This window comes from Monodon monoceros, unplaced genomic scaffold, assembly GCF_005190385.1.
Source record: "Monodon monoceros isolate NGI ecotype Baffin Bay Population unplaced genomic scaffold, NGI_Narwhal_1 Super_Scaffold_20, whole genome shotgun sequence".
Taxonomy (NCBI): domain Eukaryota; kingdom Metazoa; phylum Chordata; class Mammalia; order Artiodactyla; family Monodontidae; genus Monodon; species Monodon monoceros.
In genome coordinates, this window is record NW_021703777.1 from 115322228 (window position 1) to 115343464 (window position 21237).

Genomic DNA, 21237 nt, shown 5'->3' on the forward strand with positions numbered 1-21237 from the left:
AATAAATGTTAAAAAAAAATTTAACTGTTGTGTCATGAAGCAAATGGATAGTATACATTGTTTCAAAGCTATGATACCAGTGACTAATTCTTTCTTCTTTTGAGAACAAATAATAACTCAAAAACCAGAAAGCTATCAGAGATATGTATAAACGAGCTTAAAATATAAGGCAAAACAATTTTTGGTATAATTCAGAAATAAACAAAAACAAGTAAGTTATTCTATTCTTCAAAACTTTAAAAATCTTTTAAAATAATCTTTCATTTTGGAAACCAAAATCAACATAACAATTATTGTCTTTTGAGGACACCATTTCAACCTATAGAACTGTATATAACACAAAATTGGGAACATATAAAGGTGACCAAATAGGAAAATGGTCTTTCTGAATATATTTTAATTTTTTACTGAGTAATGCAGTTGATTATTCTAAGGTTCTAAATTCTTCCATATTGCAGGAATAAAATAGTAAAAGGAAAAAGTAACACTTACTAAACTTTTATTAAGTAACAAGAATTTCTAAAATTGTTACATGTAAAATGTCCATGGTTCTATGTGGTAGATACTGTAACCTCCATTTTACAGACGAAAAAACTAAGAGTTTGAGAGACTTTACTAATAGCACACCACTGTAAATGCTTAAGCCAGGAATATAAAAGCAATTTAGAGATCTTGAGAGGGAACTTAAATTCATTGGCTTGGCTAAATGTTTCTCACTGGTACCTAATTAATAAATTCAATGCAAACTTTTACTTAGAAGCAGTTGCAACAGGTTAGCTTACACCTACCATTTACTACCTTGAACTGTCAATCCTATGATCAGGCACTTATTTTGGTCGCATATAAAACAACTTCTCCCTTAAGTAGCCACCATCATCTTATACTCAATTGACTGTTTATTACAATTCTATTTCACCCAAGTGTTTGACATAACAGGAAAATAATTCCAAACTCATGCAGTCCACAATCTCCAACCCATTAATTTATTCATTCACTTAATGAATATTGAATGTCTACAATTCTTGCTGCTGAAGATATAAAGCCTAAGTCTTATGAAGTTCAATAGGAAAAAGAGATACCAGATAGATGATAGAGATTGATTGATAGATGGATGACAGCTCGCTAGCTAGCTAGACAAATAGATATAGGTATAGATAAAATAGTGTTATGCCCTTGTGGCAAAAACTGAGAGTTGTCACCCAGTAATCATTATCTTCTTTGTCAGTAAATTAACCTCTGAATTTAACTGGGCGTGGCCACCCAGATTAAATCTACATTTCCCAACATCTCTTGAGCTGTGTTTGGCTATGTGACTAAGTTCTGCCAAAGGGATGTAAACAAAAGAGATCTGAGCAATATCAGGACATGTCTGAAGGAGACCTTCATTACTTTTTCTTTTTCTTTTTCCTGCTGCCTTTCTCATTACTTTTTCTTTTTTCCTGCTGACTGAAATAAGAGCATGCTGACTAGAGCTGAAGCAATCATTTAAGCCCAAGGGGCTGCATTTTAGGGCCAATGAAGCAAAATGTTAGAGTTGGCTGCGCCCCTGATAATTATGTCAATCACACGAACCCTAGATTATTTACCTCTGGGCAAAATTTATGTGTGAGAAAAACAAACTTCCATCTTTTTGAAGTTTCTGTTTTTAGGGTTTTCTGTCACTCCCATTCGACTTTAATCTTAACTAATACAAAAATATTTAAAAAATAAAGCAGAGTAAGGGATTAGAGTGTGGCACCATGTGATATTTTATTTTATTTTTTTCTTTTTGCGGTACGCGGGCCTCTCACTGCTGTGGCCTCTCCCGCTGCTCCGGACGCGCAGGCTCAGCGGCCATGGCTCACGGGCCCAGCCCCTCCGCGGCATGTGGGATCTTCCCAGACTGGGACACGAACCCGTGTCCCCTGCATTGGCAGGCGGACTCTCAACCACTGCGCCACCAGGGAAGCCCCATGTGATATTTTAGACAGGGTGACTGGGGAAGGACTTTATGAGGAATCAATAGTTGGGGGGAGTCCTGAATGCATGAGTAAGCCAAGTGGTAGGGGGAGAGCATGTTCCAGGAAGTGGGAAATAGTAAGAGCCAAAGCCTGGATATGGGAGGGAACATGCTTCTGTGTTCAAAGACCAGCAAGGAGGCCAACATGGCCTACCTTCCCAACTTCTTATCCTGATTCCCAAACAGAAATCCTTGACTCCAGACCTTGCAGAGATCAGTCAACTTTGCAGGCACTGTTCTCTACAGGGTCTCTTCAGAAAGACTCATGACCCAGCTGTGAGTCTAAGCTTTTACTCAGATAGCTTCAAGGCTCAACCTCTAAGGCCCATTACAGAATGCTCCCCCACTTCACCATTCAAATATAACACATTTTTCTGAACTTACTATAGGTTCTCACTCTTGCTTAAGGGATGGCACTATTGATCTGCCCCATATTGCTTTCTTTCTTCTTGCAACTCCTTAGATATTATGGTCAATACTTTCATGTTAATTGTTAATAATCTATCATTCTGTTCTAATTGACGTATTCAATATGTATCTTTTGCCACCTCAATTAAGATGTAATGTAAGGGCTACATCTTAAAAAGTTTTAAAAATCTTTTTTGGCTAGTATCTCTTCAAACAGAAGGTACTCCATAAAAACCTTCTGTATGTTCATTCAAACATCTCACAAACTAGAAACACAATGGAGAGAACCTAATCTTTCTTGGTTCCTCCCTTTTGCCAGGAAGATATGAGTAGCTGAAGTATTTGGTGCTATATATAGTCAGTTGATGTCAGCTGGATGCCAGTCTCTTCAGAAAGGCTCAGTCCCCAGTTTGAGTCAGAGCTAGGGACCATGCTATCCCAGGCTCAAGGATAAAAACCATCGGGCCCAAGTGCCATCCATATTCCATCTCCAGTCTTTCCTCCACAAATCAGGATTCATCCTTCCTGAAAAGCACGGTCTAAGAGCAAGGTAAGTATACTGTTTCCTAAAATGTTCTATTAGTCAGTTGTCCAAGGAAGTTCAGAGTTGTGACTCATTAATGGGCTTTCTTTGCTTTAAAGGACAGCTGTTGATGCCAATATTAAAATACTACCACCAAAGAGTTCTGGTTTAATCTGGCGTCCTTTCTTCATTCTTACAATTTGCTGGAATTGATGTACTGTGATGTTGGTACAAATGAAGGCCAGTAAGGAAACAATGACAGATTAAAATAAACTGTGGAAAAGAGAGAGGAAGGGGAAAGGAGTCCAGCTCTTTCATTGTTTCTCATTGCCCAATAATCATTGTACTAGTATATAGATAAGACTGGGCTGGAAACTCTGAGAAACAGCCTCTGTTCACTGTGACATTGCCTGTCAATGAATAGCATGCTCTGTCACCAGACAAGGAATGGTATTAAAATCTTTCAGTAGAAAGCAATAATAAACTCTTAATAAAGAACAAACATGCTGTCTCTCAAAAGGATGATTATAAAACACTCCAAATGAGTTCTTGACATTGCCTCAATAATGTTCCTTTATTTTTCACAGGGAGGGAACAAAAAAATCATGCTATCACATAATACCATGGTGAAGCAGAGGAAACAGCAAGCATCAGCCATCATGAAGGAAATCCATGGAAATGGTATCAGTGAAAACTCTTCACAGCAATAATATAGCTCAGCATTAATGTAGACTCTTCCTGATGTTATTTAATATTCTATAGTTTACTTCCTTTAAATTCTTGCTATTCTGTCATAACAAACCTGGAGCTCTAGGGGGTGTATAAAAATCTATGGTAACTAATCCTTTTGTAGTCATCCTTTCTCATTTGAAAGCTATTTTCAGATGAACAACTGCTCTAAAGGAATGAAGCAATCTGACAGCTGATGTACATTCTACTTGGCTTGCCTTTCACATTTCACGTTATAAGTTAATATCACCACTCTCAGATCTTTTTTTCTCTTTTTTGGACAGGTCTCATACAATCTTGTCTTCACTGTCCATCCCACAGGATCTATCTTGATTTCTTTTACCTTATATTACATAAAACATTCAAAATCTGTTCTAGCGTCTTTTTTTTTTTTTAAAAAAAAGGTGTTAAGTTGGAATTTATATTCGTTGTGAACTTCTTTAACCCTGAAACCAGTCTTCATATTTAGTAACTGATTTACCGAGATATTCTGTGTGGAAATCTACTTCTATTTATAATTTCTAGGAAAATAGATTTCTTATAGTCTCAAGCATATAACTCAAAAAAATTTTAATATAAATTAGATGCAAGATGATATTCCACTCTCTTCTCTAAGTTCTAGCAAAACACTCTAGAAAGTAATGCTTTATCCATTGCATTTTGATTGTTATAAAGGAAATTCAACTTTGATTGTTATAAGGGAAATTGAGCAAAGGATAGCATCAATTTTAAAAGTTAATAAGTAGAATATCTAGATAGTTTTAAGGGCTGATTTGAGCCATTCCAGAATATATTTGTGGAGTTTTCAGGGCACCTCCTTATTTCCCTTCTATTAACAAGGAATGTGACCTTTTACCTGAACAATACTAAGACCTAGAGCAATGAGATCTTTCACCAGGTAGCTGGAAAAAGGCATAAGTATAGCATTTTCATATTTCACCTTCCATAAAGCAAGCTGAATAGAACCAATCAGAGACTGTGTTAGATGCTTCCGCCCACAATGCAGTCATATCTAAAGGGTTCTGTTATTAAGTTTTGTTTTCTATTTTTTTGCAATACAAAATCACCATACTGGATTCAACTTAGACCCATGTTTTACTATGATGTCAAACTAGCTTGGAATAAAGTGAAAATAATTCTGAATCAGACACCAGAACTAAATTTGTACCAATGCAAGGTTCCAAATTTCAGGCTTCTTTTACATTTTTGCACTTCTTTGTATTTCCTGCTTCATGTAGTTTACTTGAAATTGTTTTAATAGTTTCCTTGATCAATAAGGAAAAAATCAGATAATCACTTGAGTTTGAGACTAAATTATTTATCTTAAAACTAGGCTTGGGATAAGTTATCATTTTCTAATTGCATCATAATCATAAATCAATCCATCATTTTAATGTATTCCCAGTTTAAATCATGTGTTGGATTCTACTCTCTTATTTCTGACATAGACCTGTAAGAGTATCTTTTCCTTTTTTTATAATATAACTTTTGTTTTTTTATGAAATATAAAGAAAAAGTACAATTATATCTCAAGGGGAAAAAAACCCTCAAGACTATAATCTCACCACCAACAGGTCCAGGCCAAGTAAAGTCTGCTGAAGCCCTCCCTCCCAAGTCACGGGAAGATTTCCAGTCCCTTAAATGGAGTCACATGCTCTGCCTTTGTTTGGAGGTCAAGTACTACAGATAACAGGGATAATCACAGACTTCTTTCTTAACTCATCTCAGATAAAACAGCTGCAGTACTTTAGGAAGCAGTTTAAATAATTTCCCTCTTTTATTTCCTCTGACATCTTACATGGAACTTTGCTATTTGTATATGACATAGTGTTTAGAGATCTGGAGCTAGGGGAGTATCATTTTTTCTAAGGAGGCAGAAATGAGACATGGACTGCAGAGAAACCTTTCTGGGAATAATACTCCAAACTTTCAAACACTTCACACCAACAAAAACCTGGATAATTTAGGATAAAGCATGCAACTCTTTTGATCTTAATTCTAAGGCTAAGTAAAATTTGGACTGGATTGTCCTCTATAAAAATGAATAGAGAAGCTATTTGAAGTTCTTCTCCCACTCCCTTCTCCCCTTGTGCATCAAGATTTTTTTTTTCAGTATTATAATTCATTTATTTTTTATATCACTTTTCAAAGACATTTAGCCTGGAGGAGAATGAAATGTGACAATGAGATGGCTAAATGAGTTGTCTTCTAAACCTGAGCTAGGAGTTCAGTCCAGTTCTTGCTGTGGGGAGAGAGACTATAGCTGGTGAGCCTTGAGATGATCAGTAGGAAAATATAAGAATCAAAAAGGAGAGTTTTTCATCAGAGCACTCATTGAATCTGAAGGAGAAATAACCTCAAAGAATTACTGAGAAATCCTACCCATATAGACTAAAATACATAGAACTGGATAGCACAAGTAAAAATGTAGATAACTCACAGCCTCTACTAACTATACGCCAAATTGTTCACTCATTATGGATCCATAATGATTTGGTGTCAAATAATGTACCAGAAGCAAAAGTAATTAATAAAAAGTATCTCCTAGCACTAAGGCTCTATACCTTCAGACAGACCATCCTCAGCATCATATCATGATGAGCATCAACATGGTCATCAACATCAGTGTTAAAAGTGCTAGAGATGATGATTAGTAGCTGTTTTGTGTTACTACTGTGATGCAAAACCCAGAAGCTCTAAACAGAAATATCAGAGCCATGTTGCAACTGTATAACAAGTGCTATTCTAAAAGACAAAAACACCAAAGTACTTTGCCATTATCTGTCATGAATTAGTTGTGGAGGCAAGAAAAGATGGCTTATAATGGTTCCATGCCCACCAGCCCTGTGCTATTTACTCCTGATGCTGTACATATTCTCCAGTGGTGATCATGTTTCTCTCTCACTCAGTAACTCATTTGAGACCTGATTACTGAAGGAAGAGAGAGAGAGAGGGAAGGATAAAAGAATAGGAAGTAATAAGTCTATAGAGAAAGAGAATGGGGAATGAGAATGGAGGAAGGAGAGGCACTCTAGAGCAACTGGCATCCGTCCAGAAATGGTGGGGAAAATGAATAGGAATTAAAATTATCTAAGAACTGGGAGTATGCTGTCCCCTGATCTTAAGCACAGATATTGCTGACAGTTTAGAAGAAGAGCTTCAGAAATAAAAAGACTACAGTTGTTTCAGTCACCCTACGGTTTTCGCACCTGGGCTCTGTGAGGGCTTTTTTGGTATGTTTTTTGTTTGTTTGTTTTTTCCCTCATGACTGGTGAACAGCTTTTCCCAGCACACAGAAGAGGACTGAGCAGATTGTTTTTGCGATTTCAGGAAAAGAGTTTAGTCTGTGGTCTGAAAACAGGAAGCCAGGTTCTAAATGGAGTGCTGTTGTTGATATCGTACCAGGAGCCCTGAGTTCCAGACCAGACAGCAGATACCTCATCTGAAAATGAAGAGGTTGGATCTGTTGAGTCATCTAATTCTAAAATTTCATGATTCTAATATATTGAGCTATGTGCTCAAACATCAGTGTATTTGAGTTTTTCCACCAATAACAGAGGCAATGATAATATTAACACAAATTGCAGGGGTACTTTGAAAAGCATAGATATGATGTCTTGACTTTCAGACAAAAGATAATGTGAAGACCCCTTTTACTTTTCCTGTATAAGCATATCTTAAACTGTAATTAATCAAGTCATCAATATAAAAATGAGGACACCAGGAAGGACTTAAACACTACAGATCAAATGTAAAAAGTCTAGGGGAGAAAAAGAACTTAACCTAATGCTTAATGTACAAATTTGTTAGTTTTCTTTGGTTTAAAATTTCACATTAGCATTCTCATAACCCGAAGAAAAAGCATGCTTTATCTTGAAAATTGGTGTGCAATAATATGTTGTGAAATCATGGATTTTTCTAAGCATGCCATAGATTTCTAAACCTCTAATAACGCTCTCCAGCAAAGTAGCAGCAGAGAACTAGGCTAAATTCCAATTTATACCAAAGTTGAAATTACAATGTTTAATTCTTGCCATATTCTATCATCCTAGAAGAATGATGAACATCATTTCTTTGTTGCCTTTTTCACTCTAATATGCTCTAGATATACATCCTATAAACAGTACTAGGTGAATTACTGGTTTGTGTAACTCAATTTGCATAATTCAAAACATTGGTAATCTCATTTTTTAAATGTTTATAGATTTACACAGTTATTGAATGGTAATACATTAACAGTAAATTTTTGAACTCAAATCAAGGCAAGGAGATATGAAATAGGAAAATACAGAATCCCAGATGAGTTTCAAAATCAACTTTTTAATCTAGAGAAAATTATTAAAGATTACTAATAAACCTTTAATCAAATGTAGACTTTTCAAGTATTATTCAAAACCACAGTCTGGACTATTAACTTTTATATAATATGTATATATGCATGTTGCAGTATGCAATAATGTATATTTATGGACTATTATTCAATCTACACAGGCCAACTGTCTGTAAACAGGCAGAAGGGTCCTGTTAAGTGTAGAGAAAATCTCTTGGCTTCAATCAGGCTTTTAAGTAAATTGATAGAACCACCCTAAAGCAAATCAATTTCAGTTATCTCCCCTTCTGTGGTTTTGCCCATTTTACCAGAATTGCAGCTGCCCGTGAATCATGGCGAAACAGTTTTAAAAGATCTTTTGTCTTACTACTATTATTTATAAGTGGGTATCTTTACAAACTATGAATTGGATTCACTGATCTAACTAAATATGTAACTTTGGTAGGATCAAAATTACAAATTAAAAATACAGAACTACCTGTGCACACATAAATCCTTGTTGACTAAGTTTTAGAATGTTAACCTATGAAATAAATGTGAAAAAAAAATGTTTTTTGGAGGAATTTATGTTCAGTGTCTGCTCATAAGACTGCATATTGAAGAAAGGTTTGAAAAAGGAATTGATCACATTTTCAAAGATCACTGATACTCTCCCAATAAAATGCAATTTTCCATTTGGTTTCCAGTACTCATAGTAATATGGTTAAAGTGGAAGGAAAGTATATTCAAAAATCAAAAGTTTGAACTTTTTAATGTAAGATTTTAAATCTTAATTTAGCTACAAAAATAATGCACATTTGAGGACATTACTGAGAAAGAATATTGATTACAATTATTTAACATTTCTAGTAGATTGAAAAATGTGGAGGTTTTTGTGGAAATTAATTTGATAATGGTCAAGACCCTAAAGTTATATTGTAATAGTTTTTTATAATTAGATATTTATTCCAAAATAATCATTATTTCCTTAAAATAATAGCAAACTATAATAGATTAAGTCCTATAAAATCTTTAAAGAATAAATGGAAAATTCTGGATCACTATAAACGACATTAACAGGAAAGCATGCCTAGCAATATTATTTTCAATAGATGATCTAATGCCACAAAGACAACCTTCTAATCCATCAGGGCAAGGATATGAACCCTGAATAAGTTATATCATTTATCAGGCATCCAGATTAAACACACTGTTAAGACCCTGCACAGAGGTTTGCAATAAAGGGCAGGGAACAGCTGAACTTGGATTCTATCTGCTCAGTTGACACCATTCTTTTCACTCTGAAAGTTTAAGTAAATGAAAGTGTTCATACATTAGATTTCCCAACTCACAGATGGTCTGGAACTCCAGCTCCAATTACATCATAAACTTAACTACTGGAAGGGAAGGGGAAAAAAACCTTGGAGAATTTAGTTTATGTCTTTTATTGTTTGTTTGTTTATGCAAAATATATTGACTTAAAATGTTCCTATGTCTCTATCAGTTTGCTAGTGAATATTTAACTGGTTCTTTGGGGGGGAAAAATGCCTTGGTTTGTAGAATTTGCCAATTTCTGTGGTATAAATACTCTTGCCATGGCCAATTTTGAGCTACCATCAAGGAGAAACTGAATGCAGAGTTGGGAAGAGATGTGTGGTAATACAACACTATACAGTATTTCCACCATACAGATATAATAGATATAAGAAAACATCAAGAGCATAGATAATAGCAAAAAGGAGTAAAACATTTAGAAAGTGATATTTTTGAGTATTTATTGCTTTCTTTTTAATATAACTTATTATTAAGTTTATATAATTTAATTTTAATAGTGGTTATGTTCACTGAGTTTAACTACTGGCTAACAGAATTTCTGAAAATTTATCAATCGACTCTTGTGAACCAGTACAAGCCTGCTCCAGACACCACTAGATTTCTCATGCAGTGCTTGTGGTCCCAGAGATACAAAGGACCTTTAGATGGTCACTCAAAGCCAACTATTAACTCACTGTCTGTTACTTACAGAGTAAGAGGGAGAAAATTTAGGCTTAAAGGTAGTAGAAGGAAGTATGAAGAATAAGCAAAGAGAGTTGAGAGTTGGTCAATTATTTTGTGTGCCTTCTCCTCTTTCCTTTTTGTCTCTTTTATCTCCTCTCTTGTGGTATAAATTTACTAGTAATAATGGATTGTACCAACTGATTATTGAGGGTAGGTAAGTTCCTCATGGCTCTTGCTGCACATCTACTCCTTGTAGCAACTTGGGTGATGATTACTGTGTTTTGCTAAAAAGGAGTGAATGTTTCTTATGAGCCCAAAGGAGTCTGGCCAGAGGTATATCCATATTTTATACTTCTGCTCTATTTTTCCTCTCCTCTTCGAGGCCCCCACTGCTGGGCTTCTAGGCTATTCTTCTTTACTCTTTCTTGATTCCAATCTTAATAGACTTTTTGGACCTACATCAGTGAGATGAAGATCTGAAGAGAATAACCATAGTTAGCATGCTTTTAGTTGAAAATAGCAGAAAATCAGAAATGAACTAAAGGGAATTTATTGCCTCACATAACTGAAAAGTTCAGAGGTGATTTGATAAGTCTTCATCTGGCAGCTCAAGTATGCCATTAAGGACCAGGTTTCTTTCTCCCTCTGCTCTGATTTTCTTGGGGTAAGCTTCACCCCACATCTGGCTCTATCATTTTATCAAGTACATACCAACATTTTCCTGGGCAATATACATCCGTGCTTACCTGCAGCAGGAAAAGAAAGTATCTTTGGCACAATGTACACAAAGAAAAGTCCTGATATTTTGCCTCATTGACCTGGGTCAGGTCACACACCTGTTCCTGTATCAATCACAAAGGTTAATTAATTCCTGTCAAATATACCCCAGAAAACTATTGTAAATCTAAGTGGCCAGAGGGATGGAATTCAAGTAGGGCATGTGGTTATTTCAGAAACATTGGTGGAATCAGCTAATATTGGTGGCCATTAGGAAGAGGAAAATGAGATAAAAACATTTTCTCAAATTTTTGTCTTGGGATCCCCAAATTAAACTTATGCCATAGCTTGAAATTTAGAACTTATAGAAAATAACATAATAATATGCTATTCCTTTTTCTAGCTCCTCTATTTTCATTTAACTGTTTATAATGACTCAAATTGGCAACAGAAAAGGAGAGAAAGAGAAAAGCTGCATCCCTGTTTTGGTTTCCTTATGAAAAAACTTTGTAGCCTTAACTGTAAAGAGAGATTCCATTGCTATAATATAAAGACTGTTGTCTTTGCATTTTCTAGTGGCTGCCTGCTTTGGGGCATTTTTATTTCCTGAAAATGTCCCATTAAAAAATTTGTTTAAAAACATTATTTGTAATATATAAATACATTACATAGAATGTGTATTCCTAGAAGGTTAATGGACAAAAAAAATCTATTGATTTCAATTTTCTGTGTTATTATTTTATCCTGTTTCTCTCTCTTGCATTGCTAATTGAATTATTTTAAGAAGCATTTAAGAAGCAAAGGAGATTTCCCCTCCACCCCGTAGTATTGCATCAAATTACTATAAGCCATATTGTGTCTTTTTGATCATTTGTGATCTAAAGGGAACTTGCTATTTTGATTCCAGAATCAAAAAGCTGAAATAGTCCACTCCTGTCACACTTTCTAGAACACTGAGGGATATATTCATAGACACACTGAAAAACAATCCAGCTCCTTCCATGTTGCTAGCACACAGTAACAGCCTCCAAACACTTGCAAATAAACAATAGTGAATATTCCCTGTAGAACTCAGCAGAGCTGGCAAACAAATCCCAGGAAACTGTAAAATACCCTCATCTACCCTGTTGTGCACCTTCATTCCTCTTCCATAAGCTATTTCTGCCAACCCTGGGGACTGTAAAGCACAGAATTTTTTTTTTTTTTCACCTTAGAGAGTAGACAATGCCACTCTGCGCTGCATTAGGAAGGGCTATGGAAATTTTTTAAATTGAACATTTTTTTAATAATAGACTTTATTTTTTAGAGCGGTTTTAGGTTTACAGAAAAACTAAACAGAAAGTATAGTATAATGTTCCTATATACCCCTTCTCCTCCCAGCACACAGTTTCTCCTATTATTACCATCTTGCATTAGTGCGTTATACTCGTTATGATTGACGGACCAATATCGACGTAGTATTATTAACTGAGGTCCACAGTTTACATAAAGTTTCACACTGTGCGGCACTGTCCTATGGGTTTTCATGAATGCACACTGTCACGCATCTGCCATTACAGTATCATACAGAAGAGTCTCACTGCCCTAAGATTCCCCTGTGCTCAACCTCTTCATCTCCACTCCCTCCAGACAGCCGCTTGGCAGCCAGTGATTCTTTTACTGTCTTCCAAGGTTTTCTCTTTTACAGAATGTCATAGAGTTGGAGTCATATAGTAGCCATTACAGACTGGCTTTTTTCACTTAGCAATATACATTTAAGGGCCATTCATGTCTTTTCATGGCTTGATAGCTCTATTAAACTTTTAATTTTGATATAAATGTAGTTTACATGGAGCTGTAAGAAAGAATACCAAGCAATCCCACGTACCTTTTCCCAGTTTCCCACAAGAGCAACATCTTGTAAAAGTATAGTACAATATCACAACCAGAATATTGATATTCATGCAGTCAAGAGAGTCCTACCAATCACTAATGTCTCCCATTTATATATATATATCTTTTCATTTTAAGATGCTATAAAATGGAATCATACAGTATGTAACCTTCGGGGATTGGCTTTTTTCACTCAGTGTAATTCCCTCAAGATAGATCCATTTGCTGTGTTTCAATAGTTTGTTCGTTTTTATTGCTGAGTACCATGCTTTGGGTGGACCACAGTGTTTTTAACTTTTTACCTACTCATTAAAGTACATTTGAGTTGTTTCTTTTATTATTATTAAGAATAAAGCTGCTATGTATAAAGCTGTATGAACATGTATAAAGCTGTATGAACATAAGCTTTCATTTCATGTATAAAGCTGTATGAACATAAGCTTTCATTTCACTGGGATAAATGCCCAGTATTGCTGGTAGTCCTATGTTCAGTTTTTAACAGAGCCTATTAAATTATTTTCTAGGGTGGCTGTACCATTTTACATTTCCAACAGTGATGTATGAGTGATCCAGTTTCTCCACACCCTCCCCAGCATTAGATGCTGTCACTATTTTTCATTTTGGCCATTCTTATATGTGTATAGTTATATCTCATGGTTTTAATTTGCATCTCTCTAATGACTAATAATGTTGAACATCTTTTCCTATGCTTATTTGCCATCTGTATATCTTCTTCAGTGAAATATCTCTTCCTGTCTTTTGCCCATGTTCTAATTGGATTGTTTGCTTTTTTACTGATGACTTTTAAGAGTTCTTTATATATTCTAGTCTGTTTTCAAATATGTGGTTTGCAAATATTGTTTCCTACTCTGTAGTTTGTTTTTTCATCCTCTTAACACAGTATTTCTCAGAGCACAAGTATTTAATTTTGCTTAATTTATCAACCGTTCCTTTTATGGACTGTGCTTTTGGTGTCAAGTTTAACAACATTTTGTCCAGCCCTAGATCCCAAAGGTATGATCATGTAATTTTTCTTCTTTAGCCATTTAATATGGTAGAATACATTGATTTCTGAATATTGAACCAATCTTGTATCCCTGGAATAAACCCCACTTATTCATGGTATAGAATTCTTTTTCTGTATTGTTGAATTCTATTTACTAATATTTTGGTAAAGATTTTTGCTTCTATAAGCATGAGGGATATTGATCTGTAGCTTCTTTTTTTGTGTGTTGTTTCTGTTAGCTATCAAGGTAATAAACTAATTGGGAAGTGTTCCTTCATCTTCTGTTTTCAGGAAGAGACTATGTAGCATTGGTGTTAATTCTTCTTTAAATGTTTGGTAGAATTCTCCGGTAAAACCATCTAGGTCTGAAGATATCTTTTGGGGGAGATTTTAGAATTATAAATTCAATTGCCTTATAGCTATAGGATTAATCAAATTATCTACTTCATGTTGGGTGAGATGTGTTACTTTCTGCTTTTCAAGGGATTGGTCATATTTTTTCTGTTTTCAAATTTATGTGAATTTACATGTAGAGTTGTTCATAGTATTCTCTTTTTATCCATTTGCTATCTGCAGTGGCTGTAGTGATATCCCCTATTTTGTTCCTGATACTGGTAATTTGTATCTTCTACATTTCTATTTTTCTGTGTCAGTCTAGCTAGAGATTTGTCAATTTTACTGATCTTTTCAAAAGCCAACTCTGTGCTCAACTGATTTTTCTCTACTGTTTTTCTGTTTTTAATTTCTACTCTTATCTTTATTATTTTCTTCCTTCTGCTTGCTTTGGGTTTATAGTATAGATTTGATACTTTTCCTCTTTTTTTAATGTATGCATTTAGTGCTATAAATGTCCCTCTCAGCACTGTACTGTCTGTGCCCCATAAATTTGATATGCTCTATTTTTAATTTCAATCAGTTCAATGAATTTTTTATTTCCCTTGAGACTTCTTTGACTCGTGGATTGTTTAGAAGTGTGATTTTTTTTTTAGTTTCCAAATGTTTGGAGATTTTTCTGTAAACTTTTTGTTACTTATTTCTAGTGTGATTCCATTGTGATCAGAGATCATACTGTATATAATTTTGATTCTTTTAAATTTGTTGAAGCTTACTTTATGGCCCAAGATATTGGTCTATCTTGGTATATACTCCATGTGCACTTGGAAAGAATGTGTGTTCTATTGTTGTTCAGTAGAATATTTTATGCTGTTTATAAATATTTTATAAACAGTAGGATTATATCCTACTGGTTGATGGTGTTGTTGGTTTCTTTTATATCCTTGCTGATTTTCTCTCTGTTGTCCTATCACTTGTTGAGAGAGGAATGTTGAAGTCTCCAACTCTAATTGTGGGTTTATCTATTTCTCCTTTTAGTTCTATTAATTTTTGCTCCATTTGCAGCTCTGTTTTTTGGTGCATACACATTTAGGGTTTCTAGGTCTTCTTGGTGGACTGACACTTTAATCATTATATAACGTTCTCTGTCTCTGGAAATTTTCTTTGCTCTGAAGTCCACTTTGGAATTAACATAAGCGCTTCTGCTTTCCATTGATTAATGTTTGCTTGATATCTTTTTCTATCCTGTTACTTTCAACTTGCCTATATTGTTCAAGGCACTTACTTGATGTGAGTTTCTTCTAGACAGCTTATATTTGGGTCATGTTTTGTTTTTGTTGTTTTTTTGCAGTACACGGGCCTCTCACTGTTGTGGCCTCTCCCGTTGAGGAGCACAGGCTCTGGACGTGCAGGCTCAGCGGCCATGGCTCACGGGCCCAGCCTCTCTGTGGCATGTGGGATCTTCCCGGACCGGGGCACGAACCCATGTCCCCTGCATCGGCAGGCGGACTCTCAACCACTGCGCCACCAGGGAAGCCCTTGGGTCATGTTTTAAAATCCAGTCTGCTAGTCTCTATCCTTTAATTAGGGTATTTAGAGCATTTTTATTTAAGCTCTACTACTGATGTAGTAGAGCTTAAGTCTATCATTTTATTTTTTGTTTTCTGTTTGTTGTCTCTGTTTTTCCCTTCTGTTTTCTTTTTCCTAGCTTCCTACAGATTACTTGAACATGTTTCAGAATTCCATTTTTATTTATCTATAGTTTTTCAAGTGTACCTGTGTAGTTTTTGGTAGTTGTTCTATTACATTATGTGTGCTTAACTTATCAAAGTCTATGGATATTGTCATTTTATCAGTTCAAGTGAAGTACAGAAAACGTATCTACCTTCAAGTCTATTTACCCTCCCCTGTTTATAATAAAATTGTGTTAACTATTTTCTACATATATTTATATCAGAGTTTTATAATTTTTGCTTCTATGATCAAACATAATTTAGAAAACTCAAGAGGGGAAGGGAGGCTTACTGTATTTATCCACGTTTTTGCTTACTGTAATCTTTTTTTGTTCCGATGTTCTAAGATTCCTTATTTTATTGTTTCCCTTTTGTTTAAAGAACTTAATTTAGTTATTTGCTATGGTCTGAATATTTGTGGCCCCCCAGAACTCAAATATTGAAATCCTAATGTCCCTGATGGTATTAGGACATGGGGCCTTTGGGAAGTGACTAGGCCATGAGGGTGGGGTCTTCATGAATGATATTAAAGACCTTATGAAAGAAGCCCAAGAGAGCTTTCTTGTCCCTTCTACCATGTGAGAACACAGTAAGAAGTGGGCAGTCTACAACTCAGAAGAATGATTTCAACTGAACCTACTATGCTGGCACACAGACCTCAGACTTTCAGCTTCCAGGCCTATGAGAAATATATTTCTGTTGTTTATTAGCCACCAGTCTTCAATATTTTGTTGTAACAGCATGAACCATTTTTCTAGGGTAGGTCTCCAGGCAACAAATTTCCTAGTTTTCCTTCATCTGAAGATGTCTCAATTTCCCCTTTATTTCTAAAGAATATTTTCAGCAGGTATCAGATTCTGGGTTGACATTTCTTTTTTTTCAGCATTTTTGTGCCACTTCCTTCTGATCTTCATGATTTCTAATGAGAAATCCACTGTCATTCTCATTTTTTTCTCCCTATAGGTAAGTTGTCATTTTCCTCTGGCTGCTTTCAAGATTTTCCCATTGTCTTTAGTTTTTAGAAGTTTATAATATGTCTTGTTGTAGAGTTCTATAGATTTATCTTTTATAGAATGCTTTTAGCTTCTTGAATCTGTAGGTTTATGTCTCTTGCCAAATTGGGGAAGTTTTTAGCCATTATTTCTTTGTGTGCTTTTCCAGTCCCACATGCCTCCTCCTCTCCTTCTGGGACTTCAGTGATACAAATGCTGTATCTTTTGTTCTAGTCACACCAATTCCTAAGGCGTTCTTTTTTTTTTTTTCCCAGTCTATTTGTTTTTCTCTGTTGTTATTATTGGGTAATTTCCATTGTTCTATCTCTCAATTCACCATTTCTTTCCTTTATTCCCTCCATTCTGCTACTGAATCCATCCACTGAACTTCTTATTTTGGGTATTTTATTTTTCAGTTCTAATGTTTCCATTTGGTTCTTTACAACTTTTATTTCTCTGCCATGATTTTTTATTTCTTTGCTAAAATTTTCTATTTTTCTTTCATTTGTTTCCAGAAATTTGTAATTGCTCTTTGAAGTATTTTTATCATGGCTGCTTTAAAATCTTTGTTATTTAATTTTAATATCTCAGTCACCTCATGTTGGCACCTGTCTTTTTTCATTCAGTTTGAGATCTTCCTGATTCTTGGTATGACAAATGATTATTTTATTTGAGCCTGCATATTGTCATATTATGTTCTAAGAATTTTGCTCTTATTTAAGCCTTCTGTTTTATCTATCCTAGTCTGACACTGCTTCAGCAGGGGAAGGAGAGTGCCACCTCATCACTGCCAGGTGGAAGTAGGAAGTCAAGGTTTCCCAGTTGGCCCCTACTGAAACTTGAGGAGGGTCACTTAGTTACTAGTAGGAGGGGGTAGGAGTTCAGAATCCCCACCTGGTCTCCACTAACACTACAGGGATGGAGGGTTGTTACTGGCTGACAGGGATGAAAGTCCCAGCTTCCTCCTTAGCCCCTCTGATACCACCCTTATGGGAGCATCAGGGCACCTCATTACAGCCTTGCAAGGGTAAAATTCTGGGCTCCCCACTTGAACTTTGTTGATATGGGTGAGGCCAAAGTTTTTCCTGTGGTATTTGGCTGAAGTAGAGTAGCTATTGTCTAAAAGTTTTCTGTCTTTCTAGATTGCTTCTTTCCTGGTCTTGGCTAGTGAGAACAATCTTTTTTGGAGGCTTTTGGCTGCACCTTTTGGTGTTTCTGGGTTAATAGCATCTTCAGCTCCAAGTCTGGGAAATATGGGGCTAAAAGAAAACCCAGAGAATTCAGTACCTTGTTGTTCCTTGGATCCTGAGGAAGGACCTTGTTGTCCCTAGCTGGTCTGCCTTCTTCTCTCCAACTTCCAGAGTCTTCTTATGTTTATTTTATACATAATGTCCAGTATTTTTAGTTTTACTTAGTAGAGGTATAGGGAAAAGTAGATCTATTCTATCTTCCCAGAAGCAGAAGTCTTGATATTATAATTTTTATAATTAGTGGAGCTCTTCTCTGGGTAACATCAAAATATATAAACAAATTGATTTTTTTTCAAGGCAAAATGGGGAGAAAATTTGTAAGTAATTTTATTATTTTCTCCCTAAAGACCTCCAAAAGCCTAATTATTAGGGTTAATTTGTTACATCAGAAAATGTTGTCCCCATCAACCAGCATAATTATTTATTTTACAAATGGTCCAATTTTTCTTCTTTGCATTTAAGAACAGTCCACAGTGGCAAAAGAACTCTGTGGGTTACACAAAAAGATACTTCTGATTAAAGGTGCAAGTGGAGGAGTTTTATTTCTTTGGGATTTTAGAAAAGTCCTTCAGTACTAGAAATAGAAAATAACAGTTGTTTACTGAACATCTCCTATATTTAAGGCATGGGGGACACAAAGACAAAAACATAAAGAATGTGCAAGCCATAAAATAAGTAAAACAGAATCAAGTAATTGTGATTCAATGCTATGGGAATACAGAAAAGGCATGAATAATTATGAATAGAGATTTTAGAGAAGGAATTGACAGAAATGGCACATAAGCTAGATTGAGAAGGATTTGTTCATTTAATGCTTATCACCTACCTACTTTATGTTAGGCTCCTTGGTGCTAGATGCAGAATGAATAGCATTCTGACAGAGACAGGAAAATGGGTGGCATGGGCCAAAGGGTAGACATTCTTGTAACAGAGACTGCTAAAATTGATACAGAAAAATGTTGGGAGTCAAACAGAGCTTATGAAGAGAATTATGATCAGTGTTGTTTGAAAACTCACTAAATAAGGAAAGATTAAATTAATAGTGTCATTAGCTTACTTTCATTCACTCTTTCTATGTGCCAGGTATGATGCTAAGTGTTTGATAAGAAACATTTTATTTAATCCTCAAATCACCCCTATGCAGTAGGTGTTATTATTAGCCCCACTTTAGAGATAAGGAAATTGAGGTTTACAAAAAATAAGTAACATATCTATGATCATACAGTTAGAAAGTAGTAGAGCCAGGATTCAACCCAAGGCAGTCTGAGTAAAGAGCCTATATTTTAGTCACTATACTAGCATATAGCGGGCAATAAGCTATGAAATTTAGCAAAGCACTTAAAAATGCTTATCTTGGGGTTTTCATGCACATGAATATTGTTTTACAGATGTAGATGGCATGGACCTGGGCAAAAAAGTCAGCATCCCCAGAGACATCATGTTGGAAGAATTATCACATCTCAGTAACCGTGGTGCCAGACTATTTAAGATGCGACAAAGAAGATCTGACAAATATACATTTGAAAATTTCCATTATGAATCTAAAGCACAAATAAATGTAGGTATAACTTGATAATGTGGTATCTAAATAAATGGGCAGCACTTCTAAATTTATATGTGTTATTAGATTCTCAAACAAGTATTCTACAAATTTTCTTTTCATTGATTCTGTTAGACTTTTTTTTTCATGATAATGAATAGTTTAGGTGGATAAACAAAGGAAATATTATGCATGATATGAGTATCTTTTTAGTTCAGTACAGACATTGTAAGTTTGTAGATTTGGCACTGAAGAGCTCCTCTGTTCTGCTAAGATCAGGGAGAGGGAGTGGACATTGTGGTACTAAAAGTTTCCATGGTCTTATCACCACTGGTTAAATGTTTGGGATGGAAATATTTCCAAAGCACACAGTGCTCCGTAAAGTAAGTATAAGCATTTTATTGGCTGAATACATCCTGGCAGTAAAACATGCCTGGGAACTACAGACACAGTTGATCTCCTTTCAAAGCATTTATTCCACATTGTGTAGAGAAGTCTGTTATTTATTAACAACAAAACCAATGTGGACAAAACTCTTTGGACAAAAGTTTTCATCAACCAGAAGTTTAAAAAAGCAAACAAACTAATTAAATTACATTTTACATATTGCATGAATACCATATTCTCTTGTCATTCAGAGAGATTTTAGAGGAAGAAGTTCATAGTAGAAAAACAATTAGCTTTGGGAAAATGACTTTAAAAATAAAATACCAGGTATGAAGAATCAAAAAGCAACAGTGCATTGGTTCTAAATTTGAGGAGATGCTAGAGACTACAACAAATATTAGTTGTTTTTTTGTCTTTTGTGTTTTTTTTATTGAGGGTTTCTTCCTGTAGCTATGAAAAGTCTGTAAGTTTACTTATGAATTTAAACCTGAAACCTTTCCAGCTGCCATCACTAGTTAAGTTGTTTTGAATGGACAGCTAAATTCTTTACAGCAAACAGACTGGTTTCACTGATCTTTTATCATAATTACTAAAACACATTACAGAACTAACAACCGCACTCACAAACAATAAAATTTTTTTCATTCCTGAACTTTCTATTTCCCTTGTTATGATGCTGGTTAACAATAAATGGTTAGAGAACATCTTAAACAGTTTTTTTTCACATTAATGAGCATCCTTCAACACCCATGAATTGAATTTAGTTATAATTATGAATTCAGTTAGACATCAAATTTTACTCAACCATAGTATTTACACTTATGAAGGATGGTTTTCACTTAAAGTCATGGATAAATGCAATGTTATGCTACCCTATAATTATGCCCAGTATCATCTTATCAGAAAATGTCTGCAGCTAATACAGCATGAGCCTAGAATAACCCCTAACTCATCTGACAGAGTATAATTATATAATCATATTCTTTCAATAATGACAACAGAGAAGCATCTTTGAAGAATAATATGAAATATAGCAGCTTAAGGGAGATTCTCTGAAAAGTCATCTACAAGTCTAGACATCTGAAAAAATGAATAAATCTAGTTTTCATAACTTACATTTATATCTCTAAATATAATGCTTTAACTACAGTTCTGGTGGAAGGTACAATGAGATTTAAAATTTCCATTAGAATAAAGCATATTCTCTTATCACTAGTATTTCCAATTACTGACAATAATCTTATACACCTGTGGTCAAATGTTCTGGTCATAGGTAAAATGTTTAAGAACAGGTCTTGATAGTTTTTCAGTGTTCCTAGAAGATTGGGAACTAAATAAATAAAATAATCCCAAATAGCTATATTGAAATAAACAATTAAATGCTGATAAATAACATAGAGCAATAAACAATAATAATATATGGAATAAAGTCACATGTCAT

The 21237-nt window shown here is 35.0% G+C and overlaps 1 protein-coding gene across 3 annotated transcripts in view; it reads left to right on the forward strand.

The window, feature by feature from the left end:
- The first annotated feature begins 2717 nt into the window (after nucleotides 1-2717).
- The window catches only part of MYOZ2 (myozenin 2), a 35423-nt gene continuing 16903 nt past the window's right edge, over nucleotides 2718-21237 (forward strand). Inside the window, exons 1-3 of one of the 3 annotated variants that reach the window (XM_029235202.1) lie at nucleotides 2718-2957; nucleotides 3522-3611; nucleotides 19258-19427. In XM_029235202.1, the coding sequence (XP_029091035.1) occupies nucleotides 3536-3611; nucleotides 19258-19427 (246 nt within the window). In that variant the 5' untranslated portion in view covers nucleotides 2718-2957; nucleotides 3522-3535. Of the gene's footprint in view, nucleotides 2958-3440; nucleotides 3612-19257; nucleotides 19428-21237 lie in introns of those variants that run through there. The other 2 variants (XM_029235203.1, XM_029235201.1) reach the window with 2 other exon arrangements.